Below are 20,056 nucleotides of genomic sequence, written 5' to 3'. Positions count from 1 at the left end.
AGAACATGCAAACTCCACACAGACAAACTCCACGAACCCCGGACCTCAGAACTGTGAGGCAGACGCTCTAACCAGTCCGCCAGTTATGTTATTTGTTATTGGCAAACGTATGAAATAAGTAGAGGGAGGCAAGAGATGAGTTGAAGAAAAGTGGGCTTCCTGAATTTAATCTTAGAAATGTACTGAACACTGAAGAAATTAAGCTCAACGCCTTGTTTCAGTTTTTAAATGAAACAGAATTGATGAAGAGAATATAGTCTAACGTTTATTTGGTTTTCATTTATTTATTTTGCGCTCTAAGTACTATACATATGTATAGTCGTACTCTGACCCACACTCCAGCACAGTAGATGGCGGCATCTTGAACGTTTGATGCCACCCGCCAACAAACAAGAAGAAGGAGCAAAAGAAGAAGAAGAAGAAGAAGCAGCAGCAGCAGCAGGCGCTCAACAAGAACAAGTTCCTGGTCGCTTTCAGTGTGTCGAGGAGCAAGGAGCTAGGAACGTTGCAAATAGAGAAATGAGATGAGCTCTTGATATCGAGACCGGTTGCTGTTATCTTATCAGCAGACGTTTAGAGTCAGTGCCGCTGCCTTCTTATTAGAATATTTGTTGTCCCCCCACTGGCCGCCATGCGCGCTCCCATGCGCGCCGTACTCCTCGCGTGTGTGTGCGTGAGCACGGCGGCTTGTCATCAGTTTACCGAGGAAGAGATGCACGATGTCAGGTAAACACTCAAGCGCACCCAACAAATGTGGAGTTTCCAACTTCGAGGAAGTCGAAAAATCATTCACACACGTCTAATTTCCGATATTCCAGTTGAACGTCAACACACAACATGGCTTACCACCGTAATCAGCGCTAGAGAGAGATTCTAAGTCGCTAGTCTGAAAACAAAACTAAAGCTCATCTTTTTATTTCTTATTTTACAATCTGAACAACCGTATCCGTTTTATTTGTATGAGCGACTTCATAAACACCCGGATGCTACATCATACCTTTAAACGTGTTGTATTGTATAATGCTGAATTGCAGAAAAGAGGTAAGTCGGAGTTTTCCAACCTCCGACCAGGAAAAGTACACTGTAACGCCACAGCAACTGGGAGGTCCATGTCGAGAAGTTGGAGAAAAAGGGTGCATTTCATTTCTATATTTGGAACTTCCTTGGTCCTAGTTCCTCTGTTTATATGCTAGCTCATCCCACCAGAAATTCAATCGAGGAGCCAGGATATTTACAGAAGAGTGATGCAGGAGGACGTAGGAATGTTTGGGAGAAATAAGACGATGACATCATTTCACGCACGTCATTAACGTGTCGCAAATGAACCATCTGCGTGGCTAAATAATTACCATCGCCACACATGACCACTTTATGCTTTATATATTAAGTGGGATTACATTAAAGTCAAATATAATCAACAAAGTTACTCTTACAACTTTGCTGATGCCAAGACGACCGTGAGTGGTCAATCCCAAACCCGTCCTGTCCTCTGAAGGGGGTGTTTTGGAATGACTCTTTTCATATATGTAGTGTTGATATGTTGCTGATGAATTAAGCAGTGTAGAACCAACAATTATTTTGTTTTTCTTTATGTGCCCAAATGCCACACAAAATGACAGCCTAATTACTACATAATCCTTAGAAATATGTGGTTGGTAAAGCGTATAGCAACCATGAGCCAGTGTAATTAAGTCATTTTAGTATTAATACTCACCATTGAACAGTCAGAGAGACTCTCTCCTGTAACAGTGGTTGAAAGAGCGGGTGGCGGTGGTCTCTGGTAACTTTTTTCCAAAGGTGACTTTGATGGATCCTTGCATAACCACAAAACAAACACAAAAACAAAATTTAAGAACAGAAGGGCACAAATAATCTCTACATATCATGTAATATAATTGAATATCATGTAATATAAATGAATATGTGTCAGGAAAAAATACACGAAAACAAGTCCAAAATTATGTGACACTGAAAATATGCCATGCGGACGTTGTCATAATAATAATCCATTCGTCGTGCCAGTACTTTTACCATCAGTTGCACTTTGAAGTCAAAACAACTACAGTGTGTTACATTTTCCAGCTGTGCAGAAGGAAGCATGTTTGCAGCATTATCTGTTACAATGAGAGTAATAATTGTCTGGGATTTTTAACCACAATTCCTCTACAACAAAGCGAAAAATAGTTTATAGCAATGTGGCTTTCAGACATGGCCTGAGTTGGGCTTCGTTCACTTTTTCTTTCTCAAGTTGACGCTCAACTTTATCACTAAAATAAGAGCAGGATTAATCGATGTACCTGAGCACAAACGTCCTCATCATAAATATAAAGCCTAGTTGGCTCGTTCTCATACATGCTGGGTGCTGCTGTTTTTTGTTTTTGTTGCTACCGCTAGGACTGCCTGCTAGTTAAGTACTACCTTGAACTGCTAGAGGGTTATTGTCGCGCTAAATGACCCCGCTGGCCCTTTGTTGTTGTTGTTTTTCCAAAGTATCTCATTCCAAATCCACACTGTTGACTTTACGCAGCAGGGCGAATCTCCTGTGCTGCTCCAGGCTGTTAATAGCGCCAATTACAAAGGGTACGTTCAGAAATTCACTCCAAGCGCGCTCTCTACATTCCGGAACAGTCGGAAACAGAGTTGGAGTGTGCCGTTCGGTTATTCAGAGCGTTGCTCTTGAGAGACAGAGCGGCTGGATTTTTACAGGCAGAACTGACGCATTCAATATGCCAGACTCACTGATGCATCACTCCCAATGGCCAACACGCTCCTTCATAAATTCGTGGAAAAGGGAGTGTGCTCTGCCTCTCTGAATACTCCACTCTCGGGGTGCAGTGAGAGCGTCAGAATGAATTCCGAACGTACCCAAAGTCATTCCGACTTATCAGCTATGTCTTGTCATAATGGCTTGCTACCTACTGAATTGTTAGCGAGTAATGCTATTTGGCTGAAGTAGCTCGTGCCGCACACGACCACGGCTGTATGACACTAATGCTATTGGTTCAAAGTTATATTTTTGGGGAATGCACAATTAAATTTTCTCCAAAATGGACGGGGCGCCATATAGTGCGGCGCGCCTTATGTGTGCACCGAGTTCCAAAATCTGTAAATGTTGTTGTGTGAATTTAATGAGCGCTCCGCTTGACTGACTGGGAGCATTTCCTGCCGACACGCTTCTTATATAGAGGAAGGCGGACGTGACTGAGGACAGCATGCGGACGTAAAGGAGGAAGGGTGCGCGTGACAGAAGAGGCTAAAGACACGCCCCCAGTAGGTGTATAGTTCCGGTATGTGGATCGGTTTGGCTAAGGACCCCTGAAAATGGCACCTACGAAGAGACATGCTTACGAATCACAGTTTAAACTGCAAGCTATTAGTTACGCGGAGGAACATGGGAATCGAGCAGCTGCAGCTGCGAGAGAATTCAAGATCAACGAATCCATGGTTCGCAAGTGGAGGAAGCAGGAAAACGAGCTTCGCCAAGTCAAGAAGACAAAGCTGATTTTCCGCGGAAAAAAAGAAAAACAAAACGCGAAAACAAGGCAAGGTGGCACGAGTTGGAAGACCAACTCGAGGAAGCAGAAAAACGAGCTTCGCCAAGTCAAGAAGACGAAGCTGAGTTTCCACGGAAAAAAAAGAAACAAAAGGCGGGAACAAGGCGAGGTGGCCCGAGTTGGAAGACCAACTCGAGGAAGCAGGAAAACGAGCTTCGCCAAGTCAAGAAGACGAAGCTGAGTTGCTGAGTTTCTGCGGGAAAAATAAATAAAAACAAACCGCGGAAACAAGGCGAGGTGGCCCGAGTTGGAATACCAACTCGAGCAATGGATTAATGAGCAAAGAACAGCCGGGAGAAGCGTCTCTAGAGTCACCATTCGACTGAGTGCAATAACTCGGAGCTTGCCATCATTCTGGGAGGCTTGACGAACCGCTGGACATCTGTGTAAACAGGGCGTGGGAGCCATGGATGACAGATGGCGAACACAACTTTACTAAGACTAGGAGGCAGCGCCGGGCGAGTTACCCGACAATTTGTGAATGGATTGTGGATGCTTGGGCTAACGTGCCTGCTTGCACTGTTGTTCTAGCTTTCGTTAAAGCCGGCCTCATTTCTGAGGAGCCGCACGGCAACGGGACTGACTCCGACGAGTACGAGAGGGAACCTGGTGTGTTTGATTGAGAACTTGCCCATCTGTTCGTTTCGGATACAGAAGATAAGTACTTTGATAGATTTGTGGATGAGGATTGATAAAAAAATAACGCGAGTACATTGTTAAATACTTCAATACAGTACAACTGAACTCAGTTTTGCTCCCGCTGCCTTTTAAAAAAATTGTTTTAGCTTGCATGCATGCTACCGTAGGTTTTAAGCTAGGGTATGTTTTACCATGCCTGCGCCTAATAATACAAGTGCGCCTTATGTGTGTGTTAAATACAGAAATAGACCCCGTAACTGAGACTGCGCCTTTTAATACGGTGCGCCTTATTGTCGTGAAAATGCGGTACCTGTTTTCATTATTTTGAGGGTATTTCAATTCAGCTAGTGTTGAGGACATGGCAAGACTTACCTAGCTAAGTAGAGCTAAAGTTACAAATATCTGAGTATAGTCTGTAAATTGTTACTTTAAGTTGAGCAAACGCCATGTTTTACAGTGTGGGTAGTGAGACTCGACGCGGTGTGGTGATGTCGTCCAATTTTCACTGAGAGTCGGAATTTACACGTAAGGCCAGAGTTAAGTGCTCAAGTGAAGTACAGCAAAACGTAACTATACAGGTAGTGTTTTACGTGAGAAGCAGATAGCATGAATTCCATTTTGGGCTTGTAAGATTCGTCTCCCTTGCTGAGTTGGAGATCCTACTTCAAGAAGTGTGGGTGATTTAGGAAAAAAAAAAAAAAAAAGGGGTGTGGACGGATCGATCTCATGTCATTATGAATCTGAGTGGGTACCAGTACTTTTTGCGCCCTTTTCAGCGGCACCTCTTCGCCCAACGACAGTACTGCTCCGCCACATGTGGCAAGGGGGCTGAATGCACGCGTGGGGCGCGTGCCCATTGGCAGTTCATAACGAGAAGACGCTCCTTCTTCAGAAAGGAGAGCATGCAGGTGGAGGAGGTTGACTAAAGCAGTGAAAGAGACGGTGACTTTCGACCACCATATCTTATATAGTCATGCAAATCAGTTGCCTTTCGGCAAAATTCACCGTTTTGAACTCAAAATAGGCCATTTATGTTAATAGATAAGATAGATCCGATGGGTTTTTCCTGAGGAGATGGGGGTGGGTGTTGCCTTTGCTGTTGTCATGGGCTGTTTCGTACTCCTTGAACACTGGCAGCATATTTTTCTCATGAGATCAGCCAGTGTCGTATCTGTTGCAGTGGTCTTTTGTATTTTTGCGTTGAGGTGCTGCGGGTCGTGGCCCTGGTTGTCGTCCCAGCGGAACAGAACAAACGCACGTAACATTGGTGACGAGCTGATCCGCGAGTACATCTTGTATTAATTAGGAAACGTGGCTAGAGTTATCTAATTAGTTTACGGATATAAATGTTAAATGTATTAAGCGACGGAGCAATGTTAGGGATTATGTCACAACACAGAATGAACTAACTTCAAATTCAGAAATGGACGATAAAAAGAGAAAACACTGTACTTAATATTTTGCTTGAGGATGCTGTTGGGATTAGCCTTTGATGATGGTTAAAAATGAAGTATAACAATGATTTTTAGTCAATTCCTTTCCAGAATGAGAGTCCTTAAAGAGGAGGATGGTATTCATGTGGCACAGCTTGAAGCAGGCATCAGGTGCAGGTGGAGATTGGCCTGGCTCAAATTGGAGGTCAGAACAAGAAAAAAAGCAAAGAAATGAAGCAACTTTAATTTTAATCCTAAATTTGTCCATCAACATGCACCCTAATTTCTCGTGTATAAAGTGCACCCATGTATAATACGCACCCCCAAAGTTGACCCAAAAATTCTGGAAAACTCTTCTACTTATGTATAATGCATTTTTACAATGCATGATTTTGCTTCTACCCATATGGATCAAAACATGAAGTATTATCTGTATTTTGTTAGTTTTTTCAAAGCATTATTCTTTAGTTTAGCCCTTTATTTGAACATGTAATTATTTTTATTCACTTGCTCTTATTTTGAAATTCACAGCCCTACTTTTTTGTAAATGAGAGAAAACACAGTTGTGCTCATATGTTTGCTTAGCCAGGCAAAATTTGTAAGATGGGTACAATTCTTGAAAACATGAAGGGCCAGGCAAAGATTTAATTGAATGAATTTTCTTTTGAGGTTCAAATTAAACTGTCAAGCATTTCAGAAAAGAATGATCATTAAACAAAACGTAACCATAAAGAAATTAATAATGATTGTTGTTCAGTCAGCAGTCGTATTTGGGCCAGTCTGAGCCAGCTGATGCCAAGTAAAGTTATGCAGCAAAGCTTCTGTGCAACAGTGGCAACAAGAATTTATAGACAAACTTGTCCTAAATCCGTCCACTGATCTGACCAGAGGAGCTGTTTTTGATCGACAACTTTTAATTTCAGCCTACACACAAGATTTAATGAAAGTCTACAAGTCTCTTGATGCATAGAAGTGTTGATCATTCAGTTGTTGATTTAAAAATGTTCAGACGGCAAAACATCTTCATATGTGGCGTGTATTGGCATATTATGAGGCTCATAATAATTTCCAGATGGTAATAGGCCTATTTAAGAGGTAAAATATCACCAAACGTAATGGAGGCATCAACATTTAAGCGTGGGATGCAAGTTATTAGCTGATGTGAGATTTATCTTTTTGTTTGTGCCAAATATCCTTAAATATGAGCATTATATCTTCTTCTTTTCGGCTTGTCCCGTTAGGGGTCGCCACAGCGCGTCATCCTTTTCCATGAGAGCCTATCTCCTGCATCCTCCTCTCGAACACCAAGTGCCATCATGTCTTCCCTCACGACATCCATCAACCTTCTCTTTGGTCTTCCTCTAGCTCTGTTGCCTGGCAGATCCATCCTCATCATCCTTCTACCAATATACTCACTCTCTCTCCTCTGGACGTGTCCAAACCATTGAAGTCTGCTCTCTCTAACTTTGTCTCCAAAACATCGAACCTTGGCTGTCCCTCTGATGAGCTCATTTCTAATTTTATCCAACCTGGTCACTCCGAGAGCGAACCTCAACATCTTAATTTCCGCCACCTCCAGCTCTGCTTCCTGTTTTCTCTTCAGTGCCACTGTCTCTAATCCATACATCATGGCTGGCCTCACCACTGTTTTATAAACTTTGCCCTTCATCCTAGCAGAGACTCTTCTGTCACATAACACACCTGACACCTTCTCCACCCGTTCCAACCTGCTTGGACCAGTTTCTTCACTTCCTGACCACACTCACCATTGCTCTGGACGGTTGACCCCAAGTATTTAAAGTCCTCTACCCTTGCCATCTCTTCTCCCTGTAGCCTCATTCTTCCCCCACCACCCCTTTCTCATTCATGCACATATATTCTGTTTTACTTCGGCTAATCTTCATTCCTCTTCTTTCCAGTGCATGCCTCCATCTTTCTAACTGTTCCTCCAGCTGCTCCCTGCTTTCACTGCAGATCACAATGTCATCTGCAAACATCATGGTCCACGGGGATTCCAGTCTAACCTCATCTGTCAGCCTATCCATTACCACTGCAAAAAGGAAGGGGCTCAGGGCTGATCCCTGATGCAGTCCCACGTCCACCTTAAATTCTTCTGTCACACCGACAGCACACCTCACCGCTGTTCTGCTGCCTTCGTACATGTCCTGTATTATTCTAACATACTTCTCTGCCCGTCCAGACTTCCGCATGCAGTACCACAATTCCTCTCTGGGTACTCTGTCATAGGCTTTCTCTAGATCTACAAAGACACAATGTACCTCCTTCTGACCTTCTCTGTACTTTTCCATCAACATCCTCAAGGCAAATAATGCATCTGTGGTACTCTTTCTAGGCGTGAAACCATACTGCTGCTCGCAAATACTCACTTCTGTCCTGTGTCTAGCCTCCACTACTCTTTCCCATAACTTCATTGTGTGGCTCATCAACTTTATTCCTCTATAGTTGCCACAGCTCTGCACATCACCTTTGTTCTTAAAAATGGGCACCAGTACACTTTTCCTCCATTCCTCAGGCATCTTCTCACGCACTAGAATTCTATTGAACAAGCTGGTCAAAAACTCCACAGCCACCTCTCCTAGATGCTTCCATACCTCCACAGGAATGTCATCAGGACCAACTGCCTTTCCATTTTTCATTCTCTTTAATGCCTTTCTAACTTCCCCCTTACTAATCATTGCCACTTCCTGGTCCACCACACTTGCCTCTTCTACTCTCCCTTCTCTATCATTTTCCTCATTCATCAACTCCTCGAAGTATTCTTTCCATCTACCTAGCACACTGCTGGCACCAGTCAACATATTTCCATCTCTATCCTTAATCACCCTAACCTGCTGCACATCCTTCCCATCTCTATCCCTCTGTCTGGCCAGCCTGTATAGATCCTTTTCTCCTTCTTTAGTGTCCAACCTGCCATACATGTCATCATATGCCTCTTGTTTTGCCTTTGCCACCTCTACCTTTGCCCTGTGTCGCATCTCAATGTATTCCTTTCGCCTCTCCTCAGTCCTCTCAGTGTCCCACTTCTTAGCTAACCGTTTTCCTTGTATGATTTCCTGTACTGTGAGGTTCCACCACCAAGTCTCCTTCTCTCCTTTCCTGCCAGAAGATACACCAAGTACTCTCCTGCCTGCTTCTCTGATCACCTTGGCTGCAGTGGTCCAGTCTTCTGGAAGCTCTTCCCGTCCACCGAGAGCCTGTATCACCTCTTCCCGAAAAGCTGCACAACACTCGTCCTGTCTCAGCTTCCACCACATGGTTCTCTTCTCTGCCTTTGTCTTCCTAATTTTCCTCCCCACCACCAGAGTCATCTTACACACCACCATCCTATGTTGTCTAGCCACACTCTCCCCTACCACTACCTTACAGTTGGTAACCTCCTTCAGATTACATCGTCTGCACAAGATGTAATCCACCTGTGTGCTTCTACCTCCGCTCTTGTAGGTCACCCTATGTTCGTGCCTCTTCTGGAAAAAAGTGTTCACTACAGCCATTTGCATCCTTGTTGCAAAGTCTACCACCATCTGTCCCTCCAAGTTCCTTTCCTGGATGCCGTACCTACCCATCACTTCTTCATCACTCCTATTACCTTCACCAATTACAATCTGCACCAATTACGACTCTCTCTCTGTCTGGGATGCTCAGAACTACATCATCTAGCTCCTTCCAGAATTTCTCTTTCACCTCTAGGTCACATCCTACCTGTGGGGCATAGCCACTAATCACATTACACATAACACCCTCAATTTCAAATTTCAGCCTCATCACTCGATCTGATACTCTTTTCACCTCCAAAACATTCTTAGCCAACTCTTCATTTAAAATAACCCCGACTCCATTTCTCTTCCCATCTACACCATGGTAAAATAATTTCTCCTAATCATCATGTCACCAACTCCTGAGATTTTCCTGTCATAGTCCCAACATTCAAAGTCCCCACATTCAGTTCTAGGCTCTGTGTTTTCCTCTTCTCTTTCTGCCGAAGAACCCGCTTTCCACCTCTTCTTCTTCTTCTTCTTCTTTGACTTCGACTTCGACCCACAGTAGCTGAATTTCCAACAGCGCCCTGCAGGTTGATGGCGCCGGTGGCGGACGTTGTTAACCCGGGCCACGACCGATCCGGTATGGAATTCTTTGGATGAACGCTCATATTTGTTTGGCAAGGTTTTAAGCCGGATGCCCTTCCTGACGCAACCCTTTGCATTTATCCGGGCTTGGGACCAGCCTACAGTTTGCACTGACTTGTGCCCCCCATAGGGCTGCATTGAGCATTATATCTAATTTCGTAATATATTGCAAAACGAGTTATTGCAAAGTTAAGTGTCTTACCATGACTATGTAAAGTGGCGAAAGCAAACATTATCAGTCAGTATGGTAACACTTGTCACATAATGGCTTCACGTAAGCTTTCAATGAGCTTCATGTGTCTTTGGGATGCCGTAAAAGCAATAAAAATCCTTCGTTGAGAATCTGTATGTACAGCCCCCCTAACCCAACACAACACTACCATTTCTTAATTTACGGAAATAAGCGTGAATAACCTGATAACTCATGGTCAGCTACTGACTTCATAGGCTTTCTGCCAACCGAGACACCACGTTGACCATGTGGTGATGACACGGCGAATGCTCCCATAAAAATCCACCCGAATGCAAAAGGGTAAACCATTTAATGGAGGACCAGTTCAGGGTGTAGTCCACCTTTCGCCTGAGGTCAGCCGGGATAGGCTCCAGCGCCCTGTGACACTAACCAGGATAAGCGGTGTTGAGAATGGATGGATGGCACTTAATATGTAAATGGAGCAAAAAGGTTCACTGTTTGAGTGTCGTGGCTATAAACGCAATAAACAACAGCAACCACAGAGTGGGTGCAAATGTATTGTTTTAGATGGAAGAAATAAATTGCAGTCAAATAGAGTAATAGTGCAAACTAAAAGCTAGTATTATGTACAGCGGCTGAAATAAGTATTTAACAGGTCGCCATTTGTCTCACTAAATATACTTTCAAAGGTGCTATTACCTGAAAATTTGACCAGATGTTGGGAACAACCCAAGTAATCAATGCATTCAAAAAATTAGAACAAATAAGATCAGAAATTAAGTTATGTGTAATAATGTGAAATGACACGGAAAAATATTGAACACATGAAGGGAGGTGCAAAAAGGCATAGAAAGCCAAGACAACACCTAAAATCTATCAGTAATCAAACAGCAATCCAGCCCCTTGTCAGTGCAAATTAATATCATCTGGTTCAGTCCTAATTGATGGCCTACAAAAAGGTCTCATTGCCAAGGTGTGAGTCAAGACACATCTCATGATGGGTAAGAGCAGAAAACTGTCTCAAGACCATCGCAAACTAATTGTTGCAAAACATACCGATGGCATTTTTGACAGGCGCATAAGCTTCTGAATGTTCCAGTGAGCACGGTTGGGGTCAAAGTACCTAATTGGAAAGCCAATTATACCACCATAAATTTGCCTCGATCAGGTGCTCCTCACAATAGTTCTCACAGAGGAGTGCAAAGAACAATCAGAAGAATTGTCCAAGAGCCAAGGACCACCTGTGGAGAGCTTCAAAAAGACCTGGAATTAGCAGGTGCTGTTGTCACAAGGAAAACAGTGAGTAATGTACTCCGCCGCCATGGCCTGTAAGCACGCTCAATAAGCAAGACGACATTGCTGGAAAACAGCATGTCAAAGCTTGTTTAAAGTTTGCTGAACAACATATGGACAAGCCAGTGAAATACTGGAAGAATATAGTCTGGTCAGATGAGAGCAAAATTGAACTATTTTGATGCCATAATGCACATCACGTTTGGATGACAAATGTGTTATAATACTTATTTCAGCCGCTGTATAAGTATATATGAATATAAATAGAGTAACATAGTTGGGGGGGGGGGTGGAATAGACCACCCTCATTTCTCTAGTTTCTTGTTCATTTTTAATGCCCGGTATAGCTAGCCAGGGGCGTAAAGCCCCAGACAACTTAGCGCCTAGGATCATTGGGACACACGCATCCCTTCACCACGAAAAGGTGACTGCTCAAGGAGGGTAAACGGGTCAAAGGTGAGGAAACAAACAAAGCACGGCACCAAAAACCCCAATGAAGTCTAAAAATAAAGAAATGTTTTCCTTTGCCTGGACTCGGGCCACCGTGGCTCCCCTCTGGACCCAGGCCTGGAGGTGGGGCTCAAAGGAGAGCGCCTGGTCTTGCACCCATGGGGCCGGGCCGGGCAGAGCCTGGAAGGGTAATACAGGTCCTCTCTTCCATGGGCTCAACACCTGTGGGAGGGGCCATAGAGGTCGGTGCAATGTGAGCTGGGCAGTGGCCGAAGGCAGGGACCTTGTCGATGCGATCGCCGGCTAAAGAAGCTGGCTCTAGGGATGTGGAATGTCACCTCTCTGGCAGGGAAGGAGCCCGAGCTGGTGTGTGAGGTCGAGAAGTTCCTACTAGATAGGCTCTCCTCCACAGACTGCTTGGGCTGCGGTACAAGTCCACTTGAGAGGGGTTGGACTCTTCTACTCTGGAGTAGTTCACGGTCAGAGGCGCCAAGCAGGTATGAGTATACTTATTGCCCACCGTCTCGGCGCCTGCACATTGGGGTTCACCCCGGTGGATGAGAGGGTAGCCTCCCTCCACCTTCGGGTGGGGGTATGGGACTTGACTTTTATTTTTGCCTATGCACCAAACAGCAGTTCAGAGTCCCCACCCTTTTTGGAGTCCTTGGAGGGGTGCTGGAGAGCCCTCCTGCTGGTGACTCCATCGTTCTGCTGGGGGACTTCAATGCTCACGTGGGCAATGAAAGTGAGACCTGGAAGGGCGTGATTGGGAGGAACGGAGCCCGCGATTTGTTGTTGGACTTCAGTGCTCATCACGGATTGTCCATAACGAACACACCTTCAAGCATAAGCGTGTCCACACGTGCACTTGGCACCAGACGCCCTTAGTCGCAGTTCGATGATCGACTTTGTGGTCACGTCATCGGACTTGCGGCCACATGTCTTGGACACTCTGGTGAAGATAGGTGCAGAGGTGTCAACTGATCACCACCTGCTGGTAATTTGGCTCCGATGGTGGGGGAATATGCCGGTCCGACCCCGCAGGCCTAAACGTATTGTGAGGGTCTACTGGGAATGTCTGGCAGAATCTCCTGTCAGAAGGCGTTTCAACTCCCACCTCTGGCAGAACTTCACCTGCGTTTCTGGAGAGGAGGGAAACATTGAGTCCGATCGGACCATGTTCCGCGCCTCCATTGCTGAGGCGGCCGACCGGAACTGTGGCCGTAAGGTGCCTGTCGTGGCAGCAATCCCCAAATCCGTTGGTGGACACCAGCGGTGAGGGATGCCATCATACTGAAGAAGGAGCTGATGGGTACCGGCTGGCCAAGCAGAATGCAGCTTAGGTGGTCGCTGAGGCAAATACTCGGGCATGGGAGGAGTTCGTTGAGGCCAAGGAAAAAGACTTTCGGACTGCTTCGAGGAAATTCTGGTCCACCATCCGGTGTCTCGGGAGGGGGAAGTAGTGCACCATCAACACTGTGTATCGTGGGGATGGGGCGCTGCTGACCTCGACTCGGGATGTTGTCAGTCGGTGGGGAGAATACTTCAAAGACCTCAATTCCTTAAGAAAGCAGAGTCTGTGGTGTCTGAGGCGGGCTCTCCTATCTCTGGGGTTGAGGTCACCGAGGTGGTTAAAAAGGTCTTCGGTGACAGGGCCCCGAGGGTGGATGAGATTCACCTGGAGGTCCTAAAGGGTCTGGATGTTGTGGGGCTGTTGTGGGGCTGGCCTGGTTGACATGCCTCTGCAACATTGTGTGGACAGTGGTGACAGTACCTCGGGATTGGCAGACTGGGGTGGTGCTCTCCCTTTTTAAGAAGTGGGACTGGAGGGTGTTTTCCAACTACAGGGGGATCACACTCCTCGGCCTCCCTGGTAAGGTCTATTAAGGGGTGCTGGAGAGGAGGGTCCGTGGGGAAGTCGAATCACAGATTCAGGAGGAGCAGTGTGGTTTTCGTCCTGTCCGTGGAACAGTGAACCAGCTCTACACCCGGGGCGTAGAGGAGGGCCGGTTTGTTGACCTCAGTATTGCATCTCTGCTTTTTGTAGATGATGTGGTTTTGTTGGCTTCATCAAGCCGTGATCTCCAACTCTCCCCGGAGGGGTTCGCAGCCGAGTGTGACTCGGCTGGGATAAAAATCACCCCCAAATCTGAGACCATGGTCCTCAGTTGGAAAAGGGTGGACTCCAGAGCCCTCTCCAGGTCGGGGATGAGATCCTACCCCAAGTGGAGGAGTTCAAGTATCTTAGGGTCTTGTTCACGAGTGAAGGAAGAATGGGAACGTGAGATCGACAGGCGGATCGGTGCAGCATCTGCAGTGATGCGGACAATGCATTGGCCTATTGTGGTGAAGAAGGAGCTAAGCCGAAAGATGAAGCTGTCAATTTACCGGTCGATCTACGTTCCTATCCTCACCTATTGTCACGAGCTGTGGGCCATGACTGAAAGAACAAGATCCCGGATACAACCGGCCGAAATGAGTTTCCTCTGCACGGTGTCCGGGCTCTCCCTTAGTGAGAGGGTGAGAAGCTCTGTCATCCGGGAGGGGCTCAGAGTAGAGCCACTGCTCCTTAACATTGAGAGGAGGCAGATGAGGTGGCTCGGGCATCTGATTAGGATGCCTCTTGGATGCCTCCCTGGTGAGGTGTTCATGGCACTTCCCACCGGGAGGAGACCCCGGGGACGACCCAGGACACGCAGAAGAGAGACTACGTCTCCCGGCTGGCCTGGGAACGCCTCGTGATCCCCCTGGAAGAGCTGGATGAAGTGACTAGGGAGAGGGAAGTATGGGCTTCCCTGCCAACCCTAACCCCCGTGACCCGACTTCGGATAAGCGGAAGAAAATGGATGGATGGATAGCTAAAGGTACATTTTGTTCGGACAAATACTGAATACTTATGGCTGTGTAATATTTCTTTTTTTTTCTTTTTTCTTTTTTAATAAATCTGCAAAAGTTTCAACATTTCCGTATTTTTTTCTGTCAATATGGGATGCTGTGTATACATTAATGAGGGGGAAAAATTAACTTAAATTATTTTAACAAATGGCAGCAATATAACAAAGAGTGAAAAATTTAATGGAGTCTGAATGCTTTCCGTACCCACTGTTGTAGCAAGAAGTAAAAGTGAATTGCTTGCTTAAAGTCGTTTCTTTATACTCCAGTTGAAGTTCACTGTCAATGTTAATGTTCAAATACATCACACCGCAGTACCCCTCAGAGGTTAAGAGGTACATAGCAGGAACAGCAATCCCAACAAGGCACACAGAGACTATTTAGCACTTTGCCTCCTATCCGCCTCGACATTGTCAATAAAACTAAACCCCAGTTGAATCAAGAATTCAAGGAAAGCAAATGCTGTTCCCACCATATACGGACAATAAATTTGTTTTTATTTTGCACTTTAAAAGTATAATTAGTATTTTTTTATTTATTGGTTATTTTTCATGGTTTTCCAATTCATTTTTTTTTTCATCTAATGTAGAATATGCGTTGTTTGAGTTAGGCAGTGGTTATGTTGCAGTTTAAATACTTTTGTTGGTTTTATTGGTTATTTTTTAGGATTTTCTAATTCTTTTCTTTTATTCAATTGTCGTACATTGTCATTTTTAAAGTTATTTTATGTAACCTGTTGGTTAATAAATGGGTCCCTTTTTGTCATAGCTACTGTTGCTGATTATTGTTCTCTGTTTAAGTACCATCGCTTCATGAAACCTTTTCTGACATTCCATCTTGAAAAATATGTATGTATGATTCTTGTATGTAGTGCATGATATCGGATTGGACCGATATCGGTATCTGCCAGAACTCAAGGCGGCAATATGGTAATCGGATCGGAAGTGAAAAAGTTGGGTCGGGACAGCAAATGTTTACTTCCCCTCTCGAACAGATTTTTTTTTGGGGGGGGGGAGTTATGCAGGTTGAGCACTTTATCAGTGGAAAAATTTATTTATTTATTTATTTTTTAAATTTATTTTGATAAGATTTTTTTGTATCACATTGGAGCAAGGCTGTGTTGACTTTATCAATTGTATGCTACATCGGAGTGGTATAGAACATTAAATATGATATAAGTATGCTAAGAGGTGTATGAACAGTAACTATAATATAAATATGCGCTTCAAAACCTTTCAGACAGCGAATCAAAGGCATGTTCTACCATGCCTACAACAGTTACCTGGACAGCGCCTTCCCCTATGATGAGCTCCGCCCCCTCACCTGTGATGGTCAGGACACTTGGGGCAGGTGAAGTCAAAGGTTCCCCTCCAACTGGTATTGTTTTACATCACATCATCATCATCGCCTGCTCCTTTTCCCTCTGCTTCTTCAGTTTCTCGCTGACGCTCATCGACGCGCTTGATACTTTGCTGGTGAGATTGGAAATTAGTTTCCGGTTTCCCTTTTCCTGTGTCCATTGACGATTGATTGATACAGGTGTGTGTGTGTGTGCGTCTGCGTGTGCGTGCGTGTGCAAAGGTGCTGGGAAACCAAACTGAGTTTCAGCGTGTTGCATCTCTTCTCCAAGACACAGTCGACTTCAACATCGACATCAATGCCTCAGTCTTTGAGACCAACATCAGAGGTTTGTAAAAGTGACACGTCAACTCAGCTTTCGCTAGCTTTTCGCAAAAAGCCTGAAAAATCACCTATCTTGATAAAAATGTATGCATTTCATGGGTCCCTAACACAGCTCCCCAAAACTCACTCAATAGCACCGCTTGGAAAATTAGGTAAAAAAATTGCCCTTGAAACCAGTTGAGCCAGTGGACACGCAACTTGCATATCAAAAAAGGATGCACACATTCAGGAAGGATTCCAGTATAAAACATTGTCCAAATGAAATATGAAAATCACCAACTTGATTTCCTGACTGGAATGGTTGGGGCCCGGGTCAACGATTGTCAACAGTTTTGCCATACGGGGTGTGAGTGGAAATTGGACTGCTGTTGGTCTAACACGTTTGGGTGATTAAATCCAGAGATGGGATTGTACTGATGCTAGGGCTGGGCAAATAATTGAAATTCATCCATTTGCTGTACCGCTTATCCTCACTAGTGTCGCGGGCATGCTGGAGCCTATCCGACCTAATCATGATTTTGAGTTTGGCCTCTAACGATCACAAAATGTTAGAATAGAAGAAAAACTATTATTGTGCTGCGGCTCGGCTTGTGTATGCAAGATCCTGCAATGTAAGAGCACCCTGAATTTGCAGCAAGCGTGCAACCAGTGTTGGGTAGATTACTGTAGAAATGTAGTTGACAATTAAGTTATCCTGTTGAAAATATAATAGTAGTGTATTTCAATTTCTCAAAGTATTATAACTATTTACGTTTAACATTTTGATTAATTTTGAAAGAATGCATCAACAGGACCCTCAGATGTTTCCTCTAAAAACGTGGATTAAAACCATTGATCATAATTTTGGAATTAACCACATATTTGTCTTTACTAGAATAATGAACTGATAACAAAACATGATGAAATGTAAATTATTATACATTATACAGTATCGTGAAAAAGTCGCCCCCTTCTCAAATCAGAATCAGAATCATCTTTATTTGCAAAGTATGTCCAAAACACACAAGGAATTTGTCTCCGGTAGTTGGAGCCGCTCTAGTACAACAGACAGTCAATTTACAGAACACTTTGGAGACATAAAACATTGACAAAAAACAATTGTGCAAAAAGATGCAGAGTCCTCTAGTACTTAGAGCAGTTCGAATGACTAATATCGCAATAGTCCGGTGCAAAGACCATTGTGCAAAGGGCGCTGAGACTTCAAGGAGTGTATGCGGTTTAAAGTGACGAGTAGTGCGATAATCTGGGACAATGGTTGTGCAAATGTTACAGATACTCCTCAATCAGTGTGCAAATGGAGCAGATGCTACTCTGGCATGAGTGGCCAGTATATGCAAATAGTGCAGCATGGCGAGACAACTACAGCGAGTGCGCGAGTAATACATAATTGGCCCCACAGAAATGTGACAACGAACTCAAGTCAAAAAATTGCCAGCTTGTTGTAATGGAATTATAGGTTAGCTGTTTAAGAAGTTGATTGCAAGAGGGAAGAAGCTGTTGGAATGTCTACTAGTTCTAGTTTGCATTGATCAGTAGCGCCTACCTGAGGGAAGGAGCTGGAAGAGCTGGTGACCGGGGTGGGGAGGGTCCGAGAGGATTTTGCACGCCCTTGTCTTAGTTCTGGCAGCGTGCAAGTCCTCAAGGGTGGGTAGGGGGTTACCGACAATCCTTTCAGCAGTTTTGATTGTCCGTTGCAGTCGGAGTTTGTCCTTTTTTGTAGCAGCACCGAACCAGACTGTGATGGAAGAACACAGGACTGATTCGATGACCGCTGTGTAGAACTGTCTCAGCAGCTCTGGTGGCAGGCCGTGCTTTCTCAGAAGCCGCAGGAAGTACATCCTCTGCTGGGCCTTTTTGAGGACAGAGTTGATGTTGGTCGCCCACTTCAGGGCGACCAATTCTTATTACTGCATAGTTTCCCCACTTTATGATCATCAAACAAATGTAAATATCAGAGAAATATAACCCAAGTGAATTTAAAATTTAATTTCTCAAGGAAAGACAAAAACATTTCAAAGTTACCTGGCCCTGTGTGGAAAAAGTAATTGTTAAATCATTGTTAAATCATGAATTGTGGCTAATCACTATTTTTGGTCAATTTTCACTGATCACACCCAAGCCTGACTACCTCCAGACGTGTTCAATCAAGAAATCACTTAAACAGAATCTGTCCCGACAAATTCAAGTCAGACAAAAGATTTAAAAAAGCTGCAACAAAATGCCACGATCCAAAGAAATTCCAAAACAGGCGAGAAATAAAGTAATTGACATGTCAGTCTGGAAAAGGTTTAAAAAGCCATTTCTTAAGCTTTAGGATTCCAGTGAACCATAAGGAGAGACATTATCCTCACATGGAACAAGCATGGAACAGTGGTGAACCTTCACAGGAGTGCCCGGCCTCCAAAGATTACCCCAACAGAACAGCAATGATTCATCCAGGAGGGCACAAAAGAGCTCACGACAACTTCTAAAGAACTGCAGGCCTCCCTTGCCTTAGTGTTCATGAAACAACACTAAGGTAGAGACTAGGCAAAAATGGTTCCAAAGCGAAACCACTGCTGACCAAAAAGAACATAAAGGCTCTGATTTGTTTTGCAAAAAACATCTAAATTATTCCCAAGACTTTTGGGAGAATATTGTATGAACTGTGTCTCGTTACATCTGGTGCAAATGTAGCACAGTGTTCCAGAAAAAGAACATCATATCAACAGTCAAACATGGTGGTGGTAGTATGATGGTCTTGGGATGATTTTCTCCTTCAGGACCTGGACAACTTGTTGTGATGGATGGAACCATAAATTCTGCGCTTTAACAGAAAACCCTGAAGGAGAATGTTCGGCCATCAGTTTGTGACCTCAAGCTAAAGTGATTTTAGTTGTTGCTGCTGAGGATGGCCAAACCAGTCATTAGATTTAGGGGGCCGTTACTTTTTTTACACTGGGCCAGGTAACAGTAACAGTAATAGTTTTTGTTCCTTAATAAATTAAAAGATTTAAAAACAGAATTTTAAGTTCACTTGGGTTATATTTGTCAGATCTTTACATTTGTTTGATGATCTTCAACATTAAAGTGGGGAAACTGCAAAAATATAAGAATTTCCGAAGGGGGGCCAATACTTTTTCACGGCACTGCGTGTACAATATGTGGAAAACCACCATACCACCACGTTGACCCATGACAGATGTGTACAATTTAGACAGTATCACTTCATATGACGGCGGCACGGTGGCCGACTGGTTAGAGCGTCAGCCTCACAGTTCTGAGGTGCGGGGTTCAATCCCCGTCCCCGCCTGTGTGGAGTTTGCATGTTCTCCCCGTGCCTGCGTGGGTTTTCTCCGGGCACTCCGGTTTCCTCCCACATCCCAAAAACATGCATTAATTGGAGACTCTAACTTGCCCGTAGGCATGACTGTGAGTGCGAATGGTTGTTTGTTTCTATGTGCCCTGCGATTGGCTGGCAACCAGTTCAGGGTGTACCCCGCCTCCTGCCCGATGACAGCTGGGATAGGCTCCAGCACGCCCGCGACCCTAGTGAGGAGAAGCGGCTCAGAAAATGGATGGATGGATCACTTCATATGACGACACATATTCTTTTAGAAATCGCCAACTTAATGCTAAGACTCAATGGAAAACCCTAGCTAGCTAAAACTAGCATTAGATCACGGGAGGGATTTATTTACCTTCAAATAACAAATATTCACACACAAACGCCGTGATATTGAAATATTCTCAGGCACATACTGTATTCTTCCTAATCTGTGAAAAACAAGTTTT

The 20,056-nt window shown here is 44.5% G+C and overlaps 1 protein-coding gene across 1 annotated transcript in view; it reads left to right on the top strand.

Moving 5' to 3' along the window:
- The first annotated feature begins 373 nt into the window (after positions 1-373).
- edem2 (ER degradation enhancer, mannosidase alpha-like 2) overlaps positions 374-20,056 on the top strand; it is a 61,838-nt gene continuing 42,155 nt past the window's right edge. The window contains exons 1-4 of the mRNA XM_061765165.1: positions 374-726; positions 15,839-15,949; positions 16,035-16,074; positions 16,181-16,286. Coding sequence (XP_061621149.1) covers positions 632-726; positions 15,839-15,949; positions 16,035-16,074; positions 16,181-16,286 — 352 coding nt within the window. The 5' untranslated portion in view covers positions 374-631. The remainder of the gene's footprint in view (positions 727-15,838; positions 15,950-16,034; positions 16,075-16,180; positions 16,287-20,056) is intronic.

The sequence above is a fragment of the Phyllopteryx taeniolatus genome, unplaced genomic scaffold, assembly GCF_024500385.1.
Source record: "Phyllopteryx taeniolatus isolate TA_2022b unplaced genomic scaffold, UOR_Ptae_1.2 contig_27, whole genome shotgun sequence".
NCBI classification, from domain to species: Eukaryota; Metazoa; Chordata; class Actinopteri; order Syngnathiformes; family Syngnathidae; genus Phyllopteryx; species Phyllopteryx taeniolatus.
The sequence above is the reverse complement of the archived record's forward strand: the minus strand, read 5'-3'. Positions and strand labels throughout refer to the sequence as shown.